This window comes from Mytilus trossulus, chromosome 7, assembly GCF_036588685.1.
Source record: "Mytilus trossulus isolate FHL-02 chromosome 7, PNRI_Mtr1.1.1.hap1, whole genome shotgun sequence".
Taxonomy (NCBI): domain Eukaryota; kingdom Metazoa; phylum Mollusca; class Bivalvia; order Mytilida; family Mytilidae; genus Mytilus; species Mytilus trossulus.
The window spans coordinates 59,330,443-59,349,696 of NC_086379.1; the positions used below are offsets into that span (position 1 = coordinate 59,330,443).

At 30.5% G+C, this 19,254-nt stretch overlaps 2 protein-coding genes across 2 annotated transcripts; one reads left to right on the forward strand and one right to left on the reverse strand.

Annotated features, from left to right (window-relative positions):
• Positions 1-385: 385 nt before the first annotated feature.
• Positions 386-11,180, reverse strand: LOC134725427 (glucose-induced degradation protein 4 homolog). Its single transcript, XM_063589232.1, has 5 exons — positions 10,968-11,180; positions 8,619-8,786; positions 5,493-5,594; positions 1,419-1,549; positions 386-625 (listed from the first exon to the last, which is right to left on the reverse strand). Exons 1-5 carry the CDS (start codon positions 11,142-11,144, stop codon positions 562-564), a joined length of 642 nt encoding a protein of 213 aa, XP_063445302.1. The 5' UTR covers positions 11,145-11,180; the 3' UTR covers positions 386-561.
• A 9-nt stretch (positions 11,181-11,189) lies between these two features.
• On the forward strand, positions 11,190-19,030 carry LOC134725426 (ATP synthase mitochondrial F1 complex assembly factor 2-like). The gene is made up of 8 exons (XM_063589231.1): positions 11,190-11,329; positions 13,383-13,427; positions 14,761-14,906; positions 15,264-15,361; positions 15,966-16,046; positions 16,840-16,952; positions 17,898-18,013; positions 18,866-19,030. The coding sequence occupies exons 1-8, from the start codon at positions 11,230-11,232 to the stop codon at positions 19,004-19,006; spliced, it is 840 nt and encodes a 279-aa protein (XP_063445301.1). The 5' UTR covers positions 11,190-11,229; the 3' UTR covers positions 19,007-19,030.
• The last annotated feature ends 224 nt before the right edge of the window (positions 19,031-19,254 follow it).

The window sequence follows — 19,254 nt, forward strand, 5'->3', positions numbered from 1 at the left end:
ACTTCAGTGAACAATAATGTTGTCCCCATTAGAACTATCTGTCTAACAAGTACATTTGTATTGGCATTATAAAGGATACAAAAATTGATTAAAACTGTTCATCTTAATAATTTACTATGCAACTGAAATATATCTCAAGTTTCAAAACACTTTGGAAAAATGAAAAATAAGAAATAATGAGTTTAATCAGCTTTTAGCCGTCTCTTTGATAATTGAAATGCTGATAAAATACTGACAAAATTTGGAGGATATAGTCATCTCTTTGTAGCAATGAAAAAAAATACTTCATTTAAATTATGGATTGAACACCAATTAAAGAGTGTACTGCAAATCCTTTTTTTCACCCCTGGAAACAACACAGATAATTACAAAGTACATTTTGTAAAAAGGTTGCATGTTAATTATATACATATAATAGCACTTCTCATAGTGTTAAACTTTTTTTGCAAAAATTAACAAAACATGTTCATATAACATGTTTAACATGTGCATTTACTATGCCATGTCCCCCTTACATTAAATTAAATTAAATGAACAATTTACAACATGTTCAAAAGATTATCATCGGAACTGGTAGACTGGTATACTGTGGTCTGGAACATGAGTTAAGTTCAGGGACTGAAACCTAAAAAAAACAAAAAAAATATATATATAATATTGTTCATATTTTCCTAACTAAATGTAAAAGATTTAGATACACTGATTAAATAAGGGCTACAAACAGAATTATACTTCATTGTGTATAACACATGGTGATGTATCAAACTAATAAACTGAATATATGGACATTAAAGCACTTTCAATTGAAGGAAAACTCCAGTGAATTCATCTATCATTGTTTATGTTGAGTCAACATTGTTGACTAATTTCTAGATCTTGTCTAGCCGATTATTTTTCATGTTCAAATTTTCTCTCTTTCTATTCAATTGTTCTAAATAATAGAAAAAACATAAAGTTTGGTTAAAAAAACAGAAACAGTTGATCTACAATTTCAATCTTATTGACTTTCACATAGATCTTTTATTGCTGATCCTCTTTGATGTCTATACTTTCTTGCTTTCTATCATAGTTTTCAAAATAAACATGAAATGGCTAAAATTTGTAAAAAAAATCATCAAGAACTCTAACAAGAAGAAAGCTGGCAATTCTTGTCAAATGTATGGTAGATAGATTTTTACAGTCTAACCACCTTTTATATCTATAAACATTTTTAAAATATTTTTATACAAGCTTAAATTTTCACCAGATTTCAGATAGCTTTCATCTTCTCACTATTCAGAATTTCTACTTAAGTACTTGAACTAAACATAAAAAAAATTAAATCATTACCAACAGAAACAAGGACGTATGGATATTATTGATTCAAATAATTTCCAACAAAATGCTTCTTTTTGTAATTCTTATAAAAGAATACTTACCATTCAGAACTTCTGTGATAATAGTATCCTTCAATGGATGCCAGAGATTTTTGGAAACAAATATAATAAAAGCCAGCAAATGATGCACCAGTTATGTCTTTTACTGTATGGTCTGGAACCAAAAAATGTTCCTAAAATGGTAAGACAAAAATCATGGATAAAATCCTGCTTTTTTTGGTATCAAGTCAGATATAAAATATATCTAAAAACAAGAATGTGTCCAAAGTACATGGATGCCCCACTTGCACTATCCTTTTCCATGTTCCATGGACCATGAAATTGGGTAATAATCTAATTTGGCATCAAAATTAGAAAGATCAAACTATAGGGAACATATGTACTAAGTTTCAAGTTTATTGGACTTCAGCTTCATCAAAAACTACCTTGACCAAAAACTTTAACCTGAAACTCCCACTTTCATTTTCTATTTTCAGTGTACCATGAAATTGGAGTCAAAAGTCCAATTTGGCTTTAAAATTAGAAAGATCATATCATAAGCAACAGGTGTACTATGTTTCAAGTTGATTGGACTTCAGCTTCATCAAAAACTACCTTGACCAAAAACTTTCACCTGAACGGACGGAGGCACAGACGAACGGAGCCACAGACCAGAAAATATAATGCCCCTCTACTATTGTAGGTGGGGCATAAAAAGTTCACACCTATCACCAATGCTATTTTACTTTATCTAAGTAAAATATTTGAAATTTGTGGGGTTTTTTTTTCAATTTTTTTTAAAGTCTTCTGACTTAGAACCAAACATATGTTATGCATTCGAATTCTATCCAAAATTAGAAACAAAGCCCAATGAAAGAACATGTAAATGGTCCCCCATAATTAATTACACAAACAATAAATCATCAATATAAAATTAAGCTATTTTGCAGGATTTGTACATTAATCAAATTATGTCTGAATCATGAAAAAATGTAAACGATAACAGGTGTTAATGGCAGATTTGTTTATGTTAAAATTAATTGCAACTCAATTCAATTCAATTCTTTATTACTTTAAGCACATTATGCTTATCAGTGCAATAAATACAAATACATTTCTATAACACAACATGACATAATACATCAGAGAAGCAAATAAATATCAAGTATTGACCAATAACAGATTGGTCCTATGATTAAGTGCATTAAACAAAAATTTACACAAATTATGCAAATCTTTTACATTTTCAGTGCTGAGAAGTTGCACTCATATATCTGATTATTCAGACATAATATACAATGATTATAATAATCATTGTATATAGTGTGATTATAATAATCATTGTATATTGTGTGATTATAATAACCATTGTATATTGTGTGATTATAAGAATCATTGTATATTGTGTGATTATAATAATCATTGTATATTGTGTGATTATAATAACCATTGTATATTGTGTGATTATAAGAATCATTGTATATTGTGTGATTATAAGAATCATTGTATATTGTGTGATTATAAGAATCATTGTATATTGTGTGATTATAATAACCATTGTATATTGTGTGATTATAATAACCATTGTATATTGTGTGATTATAATAATCATTGTATATTGTGTGATTATAATAATCATTGTACATTGTGTGATTATAATAATCATTGTACATTGTGTGATTATAATAATCATTGTATATTGTGTGATTATAAGAATCATTGTATATTGTGTGATTATAATAACCATTGTATATGGTGTGATTATAATAAACATTGTATATTGTGTGATTATAAGAATCATTGTATATTGTGTGATTATAAGAATCATTGTATATTGTGTGATTATAAGAATCATTGTATATTGTGTGATTATAATAACCATTGTATATTGTGTGATTATAATAATCATTGTACATTGTGTGATTATAATAACCATTGTACATTGTGTGATTATAATAATCATTGTACATTGTGTGACTATAATAACCATTGTATATTGTGTGATTATAATAATCATTGTATATTGTGTGATTATAATAATCATTGTATATTGTGTGATTATAATAACCATTGTATATTGTGTGATTATAATAACCATTGTATATTGTGTGATTATAATAATCATTGTACATTGTGTGATTATAATAACCATTGTATATTGTGTGATTATAATAATCATTGTATATTGTGTGATTATAAGAATCATTGTATATTGTGTGATTATAAGAATCATTGTATATTGTGTGATTATAAGAATCATTGTATATTGTGTGATTATAATAATCATTGTATATTGTGTGATTATAATAATCATTGTATATTGTGTGATTATAATAATCATTGTACATTGTGTGATTATAATAACCATTGTGCATTGTGTGATTATAAGAATCATTGTATATTGTGTGATTATAAGAATCATTGTATATTGTGTGATTATAATAACCATTGTATATTGTGTGATTATAATAACCATTGTATATTGTGTGATTATAATAACCATTGTACATTGTGTGATTATAAGAATCATTGTATATTGTGCGATTATAATAATCATTGTACATTGTGTGATTATAATAATCATTGTACATTGTGTGATTATAATAACCATTGTATATTGTGTGATTATAATAATCATTGTACATTGTGTGATTATAATAACCATTGTACATTGTGTGATTATAATAATCATTGTACATTGTGCGATTATAATAACCATTGTATATTGTGTGATTATAATAATCATTGTATATTCTGTGATTATAATAATCATTGTACATTGTGTGATTATAAGAATCATTGTACATTGTGCGATTATAATAATCATTGTATATTGTGTGATTATAAGAATCATTGTATATTGTGTGATTATAAGAATCATTGTATATTGTGTGATTATAATAATCATTGTACATTGTGTGATTATAATAACCATTGTATATCGTGTGATTATAATAATCATTGTACATTGTGTGATTATAATAACCATTGTACATTGTGTGATTATAATAATCATTGTACATTGTGCGATTATAATAATCATTGTACATTGTGTGATTATAAGAATCATTGTATATTGTGTGATTATAATAATCATTGTACATTGTGTGATTATAATAATCATTGTACATTGTGTGATTATAATAGTCATTGTATATTGTGTGATTATAATAGTCATTGTATATTGTGTGATTATAAGAATCATTGTATATTGTGTGATTATAATAACCATTGGATATTGTGTGATTATAATAACCATTGGATATTGTGTGATTATAATAACCATTGGATATTGTGTGATTATAATAACCATTGTATATTGTGTGATTATAATAATCATTGTACATTGTGTGATTATAATAATCATTGTACATTGTGCGATTATAATAATCATTGTACATTGTGCGATTATAATAATCATTGTACATTGTGTGATTATAATAATCATTGTATATTGTGTGATTATAATAATCATTGTACATTGTGTGATTATAATAATCATTGTACATTGTGTGATTATAATAATCATTGTATATTGTGTGATTATAATAATCATTGTATATTGTGTGATTATAATAATCATTGTACATTGTGTGATTATAATAATCATTGTATATTGTGTGATTATAATAATCATTGTACATTGTGTGATTATAATAATCATTGTATATTGTGTGATTATAAGAATCATTGTATATTGTGTGATTATAATAATCATTGTACATTGTGTGATTATAATAATCATTGTATATTGTGTCTGAATAATTGTAAATTCTTGAAATATATCAAAATTATAAATATTTTGATGAGTTGCACCATGACATACCATGTTATTTAGTGGTTGTCATTCTTTATTGTATATCATATTTGATTTTTTTTGTTTTTTTTTTTCATAAATCAGGCTATTGGTTTTCTCAGTTTGCAATTTGTTGTGTGAGGGTCTTCTACAGCCTGCAATGCAGTATTAGTTATGCTCATAGTTGAAACCAGTGGCCTATATTTGCTTAGATCCACTTCATTTATTCTCTGGTGGATAGTAGTCACTTTGGCAATCAAACCACTTCTCCTTATTTTATGTTAACTGCAAAGACGTTTATATTATAAACTCAACATAATGACTTAATGTAAGTAGCTTACCTTCCATCTCATAAACACAAAATCTGTGTTGTTTAATTCTTCATAATCAAAAGAATCAGAGTTAAAATTCTTGGCAAATGGATAAAAAGATAAAAACTTCCCCTGAAAGTATTAAGAAAATTACATGATTACGATATAAGAAGAAAAAATATGAAAAGACATAATTAGGTGCTGTAATTATATCAACACCTATTTCAAACAAGTACTGATCGAAAAGAAGTTTGAAAATGTTTTTAAACATTACGAAATTCGTAAAATTTAGATTTTTATAGCTATAAATATGTTACCATCATAAATTCTGAGTGTAACCCCAATTGTGTCATAGGTCAGATGGAAAATCCTGACTAAAAATAAACGTACTCTCACTGGTCCGGACATATACCCCTGTTTGCCCATATTCTTCCATTCAATTTCCATCTGCGACATCGGTCACACGTGCACATCAAGTTTTACAGATTCAACAGAGAAGTGTTTAGTTTTTTGAATAGCTTAATTGCTTTTCATATATTGTGTATTTTATTGGAAATATATTCCCTTGTTTTATTTAAATTTCTAAACAAATTATTTGTGTTTTTTTGACTAAAGTAAATTTTATTATGGACTTTAATTTGAATAGTCCATACGTAAATATTCCTGGTTCGGACTATCTCTTAGAGGGGTCACTACCTTTAGGTCCCCCCCAAACTACCAGTACATTGACCGGAGTTTCGACAACGGTGTCTGGTAATGCTACCTATCCGACCCTTTCACAAGGTTCGGCCATGCATTTTGGGGGGTACCTACGTCAACTTCGGTGACTCATACTTTATCTAGGCCTGTTAATTCAGCGGGTACTATTAGTTCTGTCCCAGGTACAGCTATGGGCTTGAACTTGCCAGGTTCTAGACCCCCATTATCCTATTGTGGGTATATGCTTCCCAACACGGGCACACAACCTTTACCCTCATGGTCTCAGCCACCTTGGCCACAGTCTTACCCTTATGGTGGGTTTATGCCAAACCAACCTGGTTTTTGGCCTTATAGGGACAATTTCTATGGTCCCCCTTCTGGGGTAGCTACTGCACCGCCTTTAGCTACTGCTCTACCCATAGCAGTATCTTTGACTCCTGCAGTAGCTCCTTCTACCACCGTACCTGACTCTCAAGCTCAATCTTCTAGTTCTTCTCATGGTACTCAGGTTTCTGATCATGCATCACCTTTGGATGGTTTACAGAAGTTACTTTTGGACTTTGGTGAGTCTTTCAAGGCTGAATTTAGTACTCTATCCAGTCGTATGACTCTACTGGAGAATAGAGTTTCTTCTCATCAACCTTCTCCAGCTAAGTCTGTAGAATGTGATGAGAGGGAGGATGACGAGCTTTCTGTTTCCCCTGGGAGTCATGAAAGGGCTTTCCTCACTGATGAGGATGTTGAAAGTTCTTCTTCTCCCAAGGTATCGAAGACGGCCCCTGAGCCTTCTTCTAAGTCAGCTCAACAACCTCCCACCAAGGAGACTGAGGATCCTCCTTCCTTGAAGGATCTTAGGGATAAGGTGTATATCTTGATGAGGGATGAAGCACATATCCCTTTTGCCTCTCCTTCCAAGCCGAAGAAACCTTCTTCAACTTTTGAAGCTTACTGTGGTATTTCTCAGGATACTGTGACTTCTCACAATTCTTTTCCTGAATCTGGCCATATGGCTTTTGCTTTACAATTTATTAATGAATGTATCGCTAATTCTGCTAGTGAAAAGGTTGCTAATAACAATATCTCTGGATTTGGAATGTCATCCTTTTCTGATCAGGTTAAGAACAAGGATTTTGATATCTTTGATTCTTCACTGGGTAGACTTGTTCCCAGTTGTGACAAATCTATGTCATCTTTATTGGGAAAAAAGCCAGTAGATGGTCTTCGTCTCACTCAACCTGTTTGGTCAAAGACTGAGAATCTCCTTCGTAGTGCTTCCTAAGTTCTTGGCACAGCCGAACATTTTCTAGCTGCAACCGGACATTTGCTTAACAGCGAAGATTCGGTCGTTTCAGCAGAAGTACGATCTCCGGAAGGAGTGAAATCCATGCCTTCTCTATTTCTGATGCTTGCCTTCGATTTAACAGGGATAAATCTTCTGTTACTCTTTTAATGGATCCTGCTTTTTTGGCAAAGAATCAGATTCCAGATAAGGGTGCAGAACCAGTTGTGATTCCTGCACTCCCTAGCGATTCTATTTCTGTACTTTTATGTCCAGTAAGAATCCTTTCTATTTATCTGGAAAGAACGTGTAGTTTACGTTCTGTTTCTAACTCAAGACTCTTTATTCCTATTAAAAAAGGAATCTCAGATCTTTCTGTTAAAACTATTTCTACTTGGATATGCAAATGCATATCTTTAGCTTATGGTTCTTCTAAGGCAGAACTTTTAAATAGTTTTAATGTTAAAGCTCATGATGTTAGGGGTATCTCTACATCCTGGGCTCTGTTTAACAGTGCATCTTTAGAAGAGGTACTGTCTGCAGGTTTCTGGAGAAATGAGAACTCTTTTATATCTCACTATCTCCAATCTATGGCTACTTTTGCCGAGAGTTTATACTCTCTTGGACCTATAGTTTCAGCACAAAGATTGAACTTTCCTCCTGTTTCTTCTGTTACAGGGGATTCAGCTTTACGTTAGATTCTGTTACTCAGAATTTATGATGGTAACGTATTTATAGCTATAAAATATTCAAATTTTAAAGTAAATTTGGATTTTATTAGATAAATACTTACCATCATAAATTATAGGTCCCACCCACCTCCCCTTCATCCCCTTTCCTTATGTTTCTGTCTTGAGGAAATTGAATGGAAGAATATGGGCAAACAGGGGTATATGTCCGGACCAGTGAGAGTACGTTTATTTTTAGTCGGGATTTTCCATCTGACCTATGACGCAATTGGGGTTACACTCAGAATTTATGATGGTAAGTATTTATCTAATAAAATCCAAATTTACTTTAAAATTTGAATATTTTCAATTCATTTTTAAAATGTTTGCATAAATGTGATTCAATTACAAGATAACAAAGCTAAATTTGTGAAAAGGCATAAGAATATTGCACATTGATGCATGCAAACCTTTTTGTTCGTTAAAATTCATTATAATTACAATAATTACCCAATGTTTTCTGTCGACTTCTTCATCAGCTTCCCATTTCCTGGTCAGAAATGGATGTTTCTTACTGATTATCTCCCCTTCAAAGAATGTTGTCAATGTTGGGTATTCCTCTGTTAGGCCGTTTATCTTCAAATAACCACAAAGGTAAGAATTGTCCATATCAACATACTGAAAAGAAAAATAAGGTTAAATTTAAGGCTACATTAAATTCATGTAGTATTTTTGGTTGCTTAATCTAAAAGCTCTTAAAATGTTTTGTTTCGAAAAGTAGACTACAGGTTTTTCAGAATCTTTTGGCAAATATTGCTGTGTATGTACCTAAAAGTGTAAAGTACAGGCAGACCTGCAATGCTGTGGAAATATAGGCCATGGACTCACTATGGGTTAAAAAGAAAATAAAAAATTTGATTTTAATGTGAATTTTTGAAGTTCAGACTCCTACCATGCCTACAAAAGATGCAATTAACTACAATAAATTGAGAATTTTTTTACAGATTTTGAAATTGATTCACATATAAAAGTAGCTGCGGTATCGTAGCTCTTTAGGTCCTTTTGTTATTTTTTGACTTTTTGCGGACTAATATAAAAGTTGAATTTGGGTAAATGAAAATTATATCCCTTTGGAAAATTTGTATGAAATTTTATTTCTCACAAGTCATAATTTGGTAGTGAAATTCTATACTAATATGCAGACAAGGCAAATGAAATAACTTAATATTTTTGTGTAAACATTTTTCTGATAAGTTTTCAATTCTAAATCAAAACTTTCAAAAGGAAAACATCTTTACAGCCTATTGCCCTTTAATATATTTAAGCTCAAACTTTGACAAACAATGTAGGTGTACAAAACCAAAGACTTGTCTATATACCCTATAATCGAGTCTTTATCAGGTTTGCAAATGAAAAATTCTAGTTAAAAATAAACAGAATGTGTTAAATAAGCTCAATCAGGCTTTAAAAGTCATCTCCCTAAAGAATTGCATTTCCAGACAACAGCTGTGAAGCACAAATTTAATTAAGAATATTACCATGGGAGACAACTTTGCATTGTTTAAGTTTAAGTTGTATTATTGAGTTTATATGCCATAGTCAGATCAGGAAATATTAATAATGTTTCTCATATTAAAAGATTATTTTTTTTTTTAAATATTGATATTTGTTTTCTTTTAACTGGAATATTCACAATGGCCCGAATGGAATAATTAATACTGGTAATTATCGGCAATAAGAACATTTTCCCTTTGATCTTACTGGTATAACTGCCTAATATTTTCAATATCATGGACAGGACTTGATACTCGAAAAATATTAGGCAATGACGTCATGTATCAGTACAGTAACGTCACATGTTCTTGTTCATTCGCTTCAATTTATCAATGAAATGCATGCAACTTCATTCATACAACCGAACAACGCACCCAACGTTTTGTACGCGTAAAAGTAGTTTTACTTATTATTTCAATTAACTTCATATTCTTTACAACAAAAACAGAGTTACGACAGATTGCCGATAAAAAGAATAATGGCATTTTATTTTTGATACTGACTCCATCAGCTTGAATATCAGCTCTCCAGAGCAGGCTTGCTTGATATTCTGCTGATAAAGTCAGTATCAAAAACAAAAATGCCATTATTCTATATGTATATATGAGGGGGGATAGGACCTTTATAGGGACTCCGGGATCAGGTGTTTTTATGCTCTGGATTTCAGGATTGACCCTTTCAGGATCCAGGAATTCTTTATTCAAGACCTCAGGATTCAGTGTGTTCAAACCTGGGATTGCGGGATCTGATGATATTAACCCCAGGATTTTGGGGTAAGGACCCCTCTTACCACTCCTCATATATGTATCTGAAACAAAATTGTCCTAACAATTATGACGTCTTGTCTTGACTTTAACTTTGAAGTGTTTAGTGTTTGTTTTTAACTATAATTTTTTTTTATTGTGATATCCAATGTCTATTCAAATTTCTTGCTAGATGTCTTCAAAGCTCCCTGTTGAAGGCCATACCTTGACCTTTAATCGTTAACATTTTACTTATACACCTTATCGCTATTCCTGCTTGACCTGAGAATCCGGCCTGCTTTTACTATTGACCTCATACAACAATCACTTTTCCATTGTGACGTCCGATATTTTGCATTATGTCTTTATCTGTTTATGACATCAATATTGTATGGGCACCTGTGCAACGTCCAGTAATGGCAGACAAATAGGGATGAAGTGTATTATGATTTGGAGTGAGAGTTGTTTCATTGGCACTCATACTGCAGCTTCTAAGTTCTTGCATGTCTATCTATAAACTTAAGAAAAGATTTACAGCAGAATTTACTATCATTTTCGATACCTGTAAAATAACTTCTACATCATAGCAATTGCCTTTGCTTTTTTGGTGTCCCTGAAACCTTGATCCATTGTACAATAGACTGGTAGTTATTCCAGGGAGGTTGCTGTTCGCAGGAGGTGGTGGGTCAAGCTTTACCGGCATTGTTTTGGCATTCCTGTAAATTGTCCAAATGGACATTTCTTTTAATACCGGTGATTGGTCGGATTATTGTTTCCGGGTATCTCTAGCCAATCGCAGAAAGTTTTACATTTTCGTTTAAAAAATGGCTGCGCCCATGAGAATTTATCATTCAGCTGTCAAAAGTTTCTTAAATGTATCAAATTCACATTGCACTTGTTCTGTGAGAAGATTCAACCCAAGAGGCATGTACATTTCAATGTCAAACAACACTGAATCCGGGTCCGTACGCCCTAATTCACGTTCGCCTTAGTACCTGTTCGCCCTGATACCTGTTCGCCCAGGGTCCATTCGCCCTGATTTTTATTTTTTACTAATTGTTGTCTAGTCACTCTAGTGGCATAATTTTAAGTATTTGAATAAAATATGTTGAAGTTTGTTGAAAAAAATCACCGAATATTTATATTGCCGCAATCAATTTCATCATTTTCCCTTTGATTGCAGTAGAATACTGGAATACAATGTATTTATCTTTGTTGATATTTGTTAACAAAATAATTGTATTCTGTCATTCACTAATGTATGCAGTATCTGAGTGCAGTATAACTTAGACTAGTCTCAGAGTATTTTAATGAATGAACTTGTAAATCCGTTTAACAGTTCGTACATTTTTTTAAAATTAATTTCAAAAGCTGAATATATATTATCAAAACAAATTTGTTTTTTTATATTATAAATCCATCAAAAGACAGGTATCACAATAAGCAGTGATCCGAATTATTTTGTCATAAAACAATAAATTAATGATCCTTAACAAGCCATAAACTTTTAGATATTTCCATGTTTCCATAAATTTCAAGAATATATACCATCATGACCATAGAATATATCTGATTAAGTTTATTCAACTTCAATGCCCTGAATATTAATATTTTTTAGTAGGGCCAACGGACTCTAAGGGCGAACGAATTCAGGGCAAAGGGACCCAGGGCGAACATGTTACTAGGGCGAACGGTCCCGATACCAACAACACTGACCATATGAAATCACAAGACACAATTAAAAAAAGAAAATTAGCTACCCCCTTTTTAGAATATCAGTGTTTAAAACTGATAGTGTTATTAATATCTGTTTCTTTTTATTCATTATAATTACATTTGTTCTAACAAGCATCAGTTGTCTGAATTACGTTACCCTAGAGTACATTTTTATTTACAAACACTTAACCGTTAGCATTCCAATGGGAACCAAATGAGTTCCTTTTGTTGTTGATTTCATTGTTTCAAATAAATCGCTTGCCTATACCCAACCAGGTTGTATGGTCTCTTTCTATAAATACTATAGGGTGAAGTTTTAAGGAAAAAATTCCATGTAAATGTTTAACATGTTTAATTGAAGGTCATTGGAAATCTTAACATTTAATTTATTAATACTAAATTACTAAGAAGACATTTTAGGCCTCTGTGGCAGTCTTTCTGTTTCACAAGCTTGTTAATACTGTGAGTTTAATTCTAGAATATGACAGGTGAACTTGACTCCAATCTTAATTGACTAGGATTTTCTGCTTTCTTATCCAAGGTCATAGTTTTCACCAGACACTCTAACTTCCTCCAACAATAAAAACTGACCGCCATGACGTAAAACATTAGTGATGTAAGTGGTGTTAAAAACAAAACAATCAATGAATCCATAATAGACAAATTTGGACAACATGGAATTTGCTGATTATCCTTGTTTTATAATAATCAATAATAGTACGTACTGTTTTTACAAAACAAACAAAAATCAAGATCAATTGGTGGTCAGCTGTGGTTTGCTCTATGGTTGGGTTGTTGTCGCTTTGACACATTCCCCATTTCCTTTCTCAATGTTATGTCATGAATGTGACAGGAAATTTTTTATTTAAAATACTTTCTTTCTTTTATTCAAATTTTGATAAAATATCATATAAAAAATAATGTATTTGGCCTTGATCGGTTGATATGATATGTATATTGTATTTTTGGTCTAGCTATAAGATTCATTAATTTCTATGTACAGTATCTAGTTATATGTATTTTTTTTTTGGATTCAGAAGAAAATGTGCATTGATTGATAATTGATTTAAAGAATTTGCCAGAGTCTGTATTCGTATCACTAGAAAATTCACACTCCGTTTAAAACAAATTTAGATTAATGGTTTTCTTTTTACCTTTTACTACAACATCCACAAAAAATTTGTATTGTGCCATTGATTGATTGAAATTATATTGATACAGTATGTGTAGCATTAACAACATTTTTCTTTTTTCTTTTTAGAGTTAAAGAAATTTTACAAGAATGCAACTATAAGTCAGACAAATGGTATTAATAATATTTGACAGTGGAAATAGCTTCATGTTATTGTACTGAAAACATTATAAAAAATATATGTTACTATTAACTAAACCAAATTGTCTTGTAATGTTAGAATAGAATTGTCAAAACTTTAAACTTAAAAGAATAAGCTTTAATTTTGTTTATTTTCAGAACAATACAATATGTTTAAAATAATAAGATGATGTGGTAATATTCAAATGAGACAAATCTCCACCAGAGACCAAATGACATAGAAGTTTACAACTATAGACTACTGGATAGCCTTAAGCATCAAGCAAAACCCATACTGCATATAGTCCACATTAAAAGGTCTTACAATGTCAAATGTTAAACAATTCCAAAGAAAACTAACTACCTGATGTACAAAATAATGAACAAAAAACAAATATGATATACAGCAACAAAAGTGACCACTAAAATACTGGATCTTCTATTGGGACAGGTACATACAGAATGCATGTAAGAAAAACAACAAAGCTGGTTTTTTAGTTCAATGTGCTAGTGATTTCTTGTTATTACTATCAGCATTTCATTTTAGAGTTTCAAATTATCGGTCCATTTTCTTGGACACTGCAGGCATTTTTGGTAATAGAAGACATTTTACAAAATATTTTGGACATGAAGTTTTTTTATATTTACAATTACATGTACCAACTACTATCTCTTAAAAAATTTGGAAGTTTATCTGCTATAAAAAATATAATAAAATGTTCTGGAACATTTTTGTATCTCAGTAATCTTAAAGAGATCGTCTTTATATTCATTAAAAGTGCTTACATATTTACAAGACCAGATGTGACTGTTTTAATAGGTCACATTTCAATAAACTACATTGTACATGTATGTAAGTTCATACAATCAAAATCTACAAAATGTTATGACTTATGGTGTAAGTTTGCAAAGATAATTTTCCTTTGTCAATTGAAAGGTAACAGATTTGATGGCCTAGCAGTGTAAGGAATGCACTGTCTGGAAAAAATAAACGGCATAGTTGAACACTCATTATATTTGCCATCTTTATGTATTGCAGGGATAATTATTTGGCAGATCTTTGATACTAATCTATTAAAAAGCAACTCAGAAATATTTTGCAGATAGATGGCTGTAGAAAAAGTGATGTTGGACTATTTAATGTATTTAAATGTTAATGCTGTACAACATTATTCATTTTTAATGTGACCACTTAGCAAGTGGGAAATATGAAGATTTTGTGATTTATTTTTAAAAAACTATTAGTCCTTACATAGTCATTCCACTGTACTAAATTATTAAGTTTTATCTTCATACTAATGATTATTTTTGGTTACTTGTTTTCTAGGCTGGTTTGAAATAAATTTAGACAAGAAAAAATTGAAGACGCCGAATGGAAAGGTTTTCCAAGTTCCAAATGAGGCACTGGCTTTAGCTGTAGCAACAGAATGGAATATGCAAGACAAAATAGTCAAGAGACATTACATGCATTTGGTAAGAGTACAGAAATAAGTATTGATGACATAGATAAATTTTTCACAATTAAAATGTAAGTACTGACTGGTGTTTAGATTGCTACATATCAATATTTTTCTCAAACCTTTATGGATTTTTATAAAAAATTTGCAAAAGGTGGTTTTTTTTATGATTAAAAAATAATGTCCCAAGAAAAATTATAATAATATATTTTTACGAATTTTCAGTGTTGATCACTACTTTTTATGGATGTGATATACAGTGCTTTGTAACTCTAGATTATCTGATTTTTCATTTTTACATATGGTGCACTTCAGATTGGGCATTATTTTTCAAAACTGATCAAGAATTGAAACTTTGTTCTATATATTTCAGACATCACTTTGTAATATGGCATTGGATAACCCTACATATAAATCAAGAGAAGACTTAGTTCGGAGTGCATTACATTATGCAGAGACAGACACACTGTGGCATGTTATAAACTTAATTATAAAGACCATTATGAAAATCTTTAGAATTGATGTCTATGTAATTCTATAAATACATGTACATTGTATATAAATTTTAAATTGTTTGTCTTGGATATGATATAAGTATGTGTACCTTCTGTCTGTACTGATTGAGTTGGTGCATACATTTTGGGTATTCTGTATGGATTTTTCAAATTGATAGTTTATCCTGTAATAAAATTGAGAATGGAAATGGGGAATTTGTCAAAGAGACAACAACCTGACCATAGAAAAACCAACAGCAGAAGGTCACAAACAGGTCTTCAATGTAGCGAGAAATTCCCACACCCGGAGAATATATTTATATGATAAATTTTCAGTTTGTTTTTTTTGGCACAAATTATCTCCCTTGACTAAAATATGAACTTGAGGCACTTGTATTTCCAAGAAAATGATTTGGATTTAAAAAAAAATGAAACTAGCTTATCTTTTAAAACAAAATATAATCTTAAGTTAGTAATAAAGGTACAGATATATGCTCAGTTAACAGTGAATAACATAAAACTGACTATCTACTGAATGCAGATACTTCATTTTTTTTTAATTTTGTGAAAATTTTTTGTAGTTACAGATTGGATGAACCAGAAGATCTTGCAAAACTTGAGAAAGTCTGTTGGGATCCTATTCTTGAATGGGCAAGGAAAAGGTAGGCTGTATTATAACCCAAAAAATATTCTACAAGAATACTAACAAAAGTCTCTGTTCTATGGTATTTCTTTTTTATACCTATTTAAATCAATATTTGTTGAAATATTTGCTCAAAAAGATATTACTCAAATTTTCATACCATCTCTAAAATATTGTTGTCATATAATGGCACTGCGATGTCATCATTTGGATTCCAGGCAATAACATGAGTATAAGTGTATGGTTATCTAACTGTATCACAAGGTTCCATACCTAGAAAGTTGTGGTGAATTTGGGGGGAGATGGCCTTCAACATTTAAGGATCAGGTGCCAAAAAAAAAGATTTATTTTCAGGTTTCCATACCTTGTACAAGTTCATACTGGTCCATAGAGTAATATTCAAGTTATTGCCTGGAAACCAGAAAATAAATCTTTTTTTTGGCAACTGATCCCTAAATGTTTTAGGCCATATCCCCCAAAATTCACCACAACCTTCTAGGTAAAGGACGGTGAGAGTGACCCCAAATGTTTAAGAAGTTGGGCCCGAAAATGCCAAACACAATACTTTTCTATTCTTATACTTTGCTCATTTCTTTACCAATTTCATTGGGGTTTATTAAAAGTTTTGAATTCTCTGAGTTCTTTAATATATTGAATGTAACTGTGTATTTAGATTTTGGATTTTTGGGCTCTGTTTTTAAATTGGTTCACTATATGTCCAAAATTAAACTAAGTTTGAAACTAGGATGAAGTGTTTTAATGATAGATGGTATGATGAAAGAATTATATATGTTTTTGTTAATAATTTGTAGATATGATATTGAAATAGAATCCACCACTGGTTTATTACCACCCGAAGTGCCATCCAGTACATACAACAAATTAAGGAGACATTTATTATCTTATGGTGACTGGGCATTATTTGGTAAGTTATTTGTCTCAGTGGTCTGAAAACTATTGATTTTCACATATTGAAACTGAAAAAGTTATTAGTTATTATGAATATGCTAATTTATAAATCTATATTTCCGGCATCTTTTGTTTTAAGGTCGCCAATTAATTTTTTTTTAAAAACTCAAAATGGAAACTTAAAAGTGTAAAAGATTTTTTTACAATCATGCTAATTGTAATAATATATGAATAAAAAGTGAAGTAGGTACAATGAGACAGCAACCCAACTAAAGTTAAACCATAAAAACATCTTGAAGTCACCATAGGGAATTGAACAAGACAGTTGTCTATATAATGTCAAGTAACTTTGTCTGTATAATATCAAGTGACCTAGTCTATATAATATCAAGTGACTTTGTCTATATAATATCAAGTGACTTAGTCTATATAATATCAAGTGACTTAGTCTATATAATATCAAGTGACTTAGTCTATATAATATCAAGTGAATTATTCTATATAATATCAAGTGACTTAGTCTATATAATATCAAGTGACTTAGTCTATTTAATATCAAGTGACTTAGTCTATATAATATCAAGTGACTTAGTATATATAATATCAAGTGACTTAGTCTTTTTAATATCAAGTGACTTAGTCTATATAATATCAAGTGACTTAGTCTATATAAATTGTTAATTTACTTGGTTTTACTGTATGTTTTATCAGATTTCTGTGAGGCCATTAATTTATTCGCTAGATGGCACAAATTATTATTACTTTTATCAGTTTCATAAGAATGTACATCTCTTTAACACATACTGGATTCAAACTCAAAATTTAAGCATTGACAAGCTAGTGATACAGTAGTTCAACTACTTAAATCACTCATTCCCTGAGGCCTCTGATACTGAATTAAAGACATATGTTTATATATATATACAGGACACAAAGGACTGAAAGATTTTCTTTCTTGCAGGTTTTTTATATGGAACGGAAAACCTGAAATCATTAATTTTAATGTTAGCTGTGGTAGATAAACACATAGATGTTAAAACAGCTGTAACTTTATCAAGGTTGGAACAAAATTATCAGGTTAGTATTACTGGAAGGCAAAGTATAGGCTGGGTTGGGTATTTAGATTTTCTTTTGTATTACTCTGCTTCTAACTGAACTGAAAACCTGATCTTGTCTACCTAATATTACCTTTTTCTACATTTGAAAATGTCTGTACCAAGTCAGGAATATGACAGTTCTTGTCAATTCGTTTTTGATGCGTTTTGCCATTTGATTCTGGACTTTCAGAATTGATTTTCCTCAAGTTCAGTATTTTTGTGATTTTACTTTTTACATGCAATCTTTGTGCTTATTTTTATTTGTTTATTTTGTTTATTATTGATTTACCTGTAGCATTTTCTTTCTCAACACTGAAAGAATGATATACATCAGAGAAAACAGTTTTTCTTCACTTGTTGAAAGCCCATCAAGTTTCAATTTCTAAAAAGAGAATGTTGTCTCTTTGATACATTCCCCATTTCAATTCTCAATTTTATTTGATTGGAAACAAGAGCTTTATTCCTTTATCAAAAAAGGGTTGAATGTTAATAAATGGTTCTAGAACAATTAACAAGTTTTAAGACAGGCTAGAATCACCCAAAACACAAAGAGAAAAGTTATTTTTTGGTGTTGACAAGAATCACAATAGTATGTAGTGTGTAGGAAATCTAGTAAACAAAATCAAGGAATTGACATTTTCTCTCATTTCTTGCTTGTATTACTGCATTATCAATATCCCTGAATGATATTTTTTTTTTTTAAAGTTATGCATCCTAAATTTTAGAATCTTTGTCTAGATGAATATTTTATAAAAGTATAAGCATCAAATCAATGTCATGTTACAAAATCTATAAACCTGATTGCCTTAATAAAATTTTCTTCTATTTTCAGACAACAAAATGGGGTAATGTAGAGTGGTATCATGACCTTGACATTGAAGAGTTACACACCAGAGTAGCAGCAGCTGCATTGTTTATATATTGGTCTAGTGAATCATCATCAATTATACAGAAAACCGCTATTGAATTTTGAATCAATAAAATCAAAATCAAAATGATAAAATAATCTTGTAATTGCAAAAGTTGTCAAAAAACTGTTTCAATCAATAGTTCTTAGGGAGCTACCATTTGATTTTTATGGGGAGGCTAGGATAAAATTTGAAAAAAATAGGCAGGACAGGAGTTTTGAGTAAAAAAAAGGCAGGATGAGACACTTGCAAAAAAAAGTCAGGACAACAATTTAGGTAAAAAAGAGTCAGGATAAACTAAAAAAAAAAAAAA

Excerpts from the sequence above, each read along its gene's own strand:
- LOC134725427 (XM_063589232.1), bottom strand. The coding sequence starts at position 11,144 with ATGTCCATTTGGACAATTTACAGGAATGCCAAAACAATGCCGGTAAAG. Across the intron at positions 8,787-10,967 it reads ATGTAGAAGTTATTTTACAG|TATGTTGATATGGACAATTC; the intron begins GTATCGAAAATG and ends TTTTCTTTTCAG. Across the intron at positions 1,550-5,492 it reads TTGTGTTTATGAGATGGAAG|GAACATTTTTTGGTTCCAGA; the intron begins GTAAGCTACTTA and ends TTACCATTTTAG.
- LOC134725426 (XM_063589231.1), top strand. The coding sequence starts at position 11,230 with ATGGCTGCGCCCATGAGAATTTATCATTCAGCTGTCAAAAGTTTCTTA. Across the intron at positions 16,953-17,897 it reads TGGTGACTGGGCATTATTTG|GTTTTTTATATGGAACGGAA; the intron begins GTAAGTTATTTG and ends TCTTTCTTGCAG. Across the intron at positions 18,014-18,865 it reads GGTTGGAACAAAATTATCAG|ACAACAAAATGGGGTAATGT; the intron begins GTTAGTATTACT and ends TTCTATTTTCAG.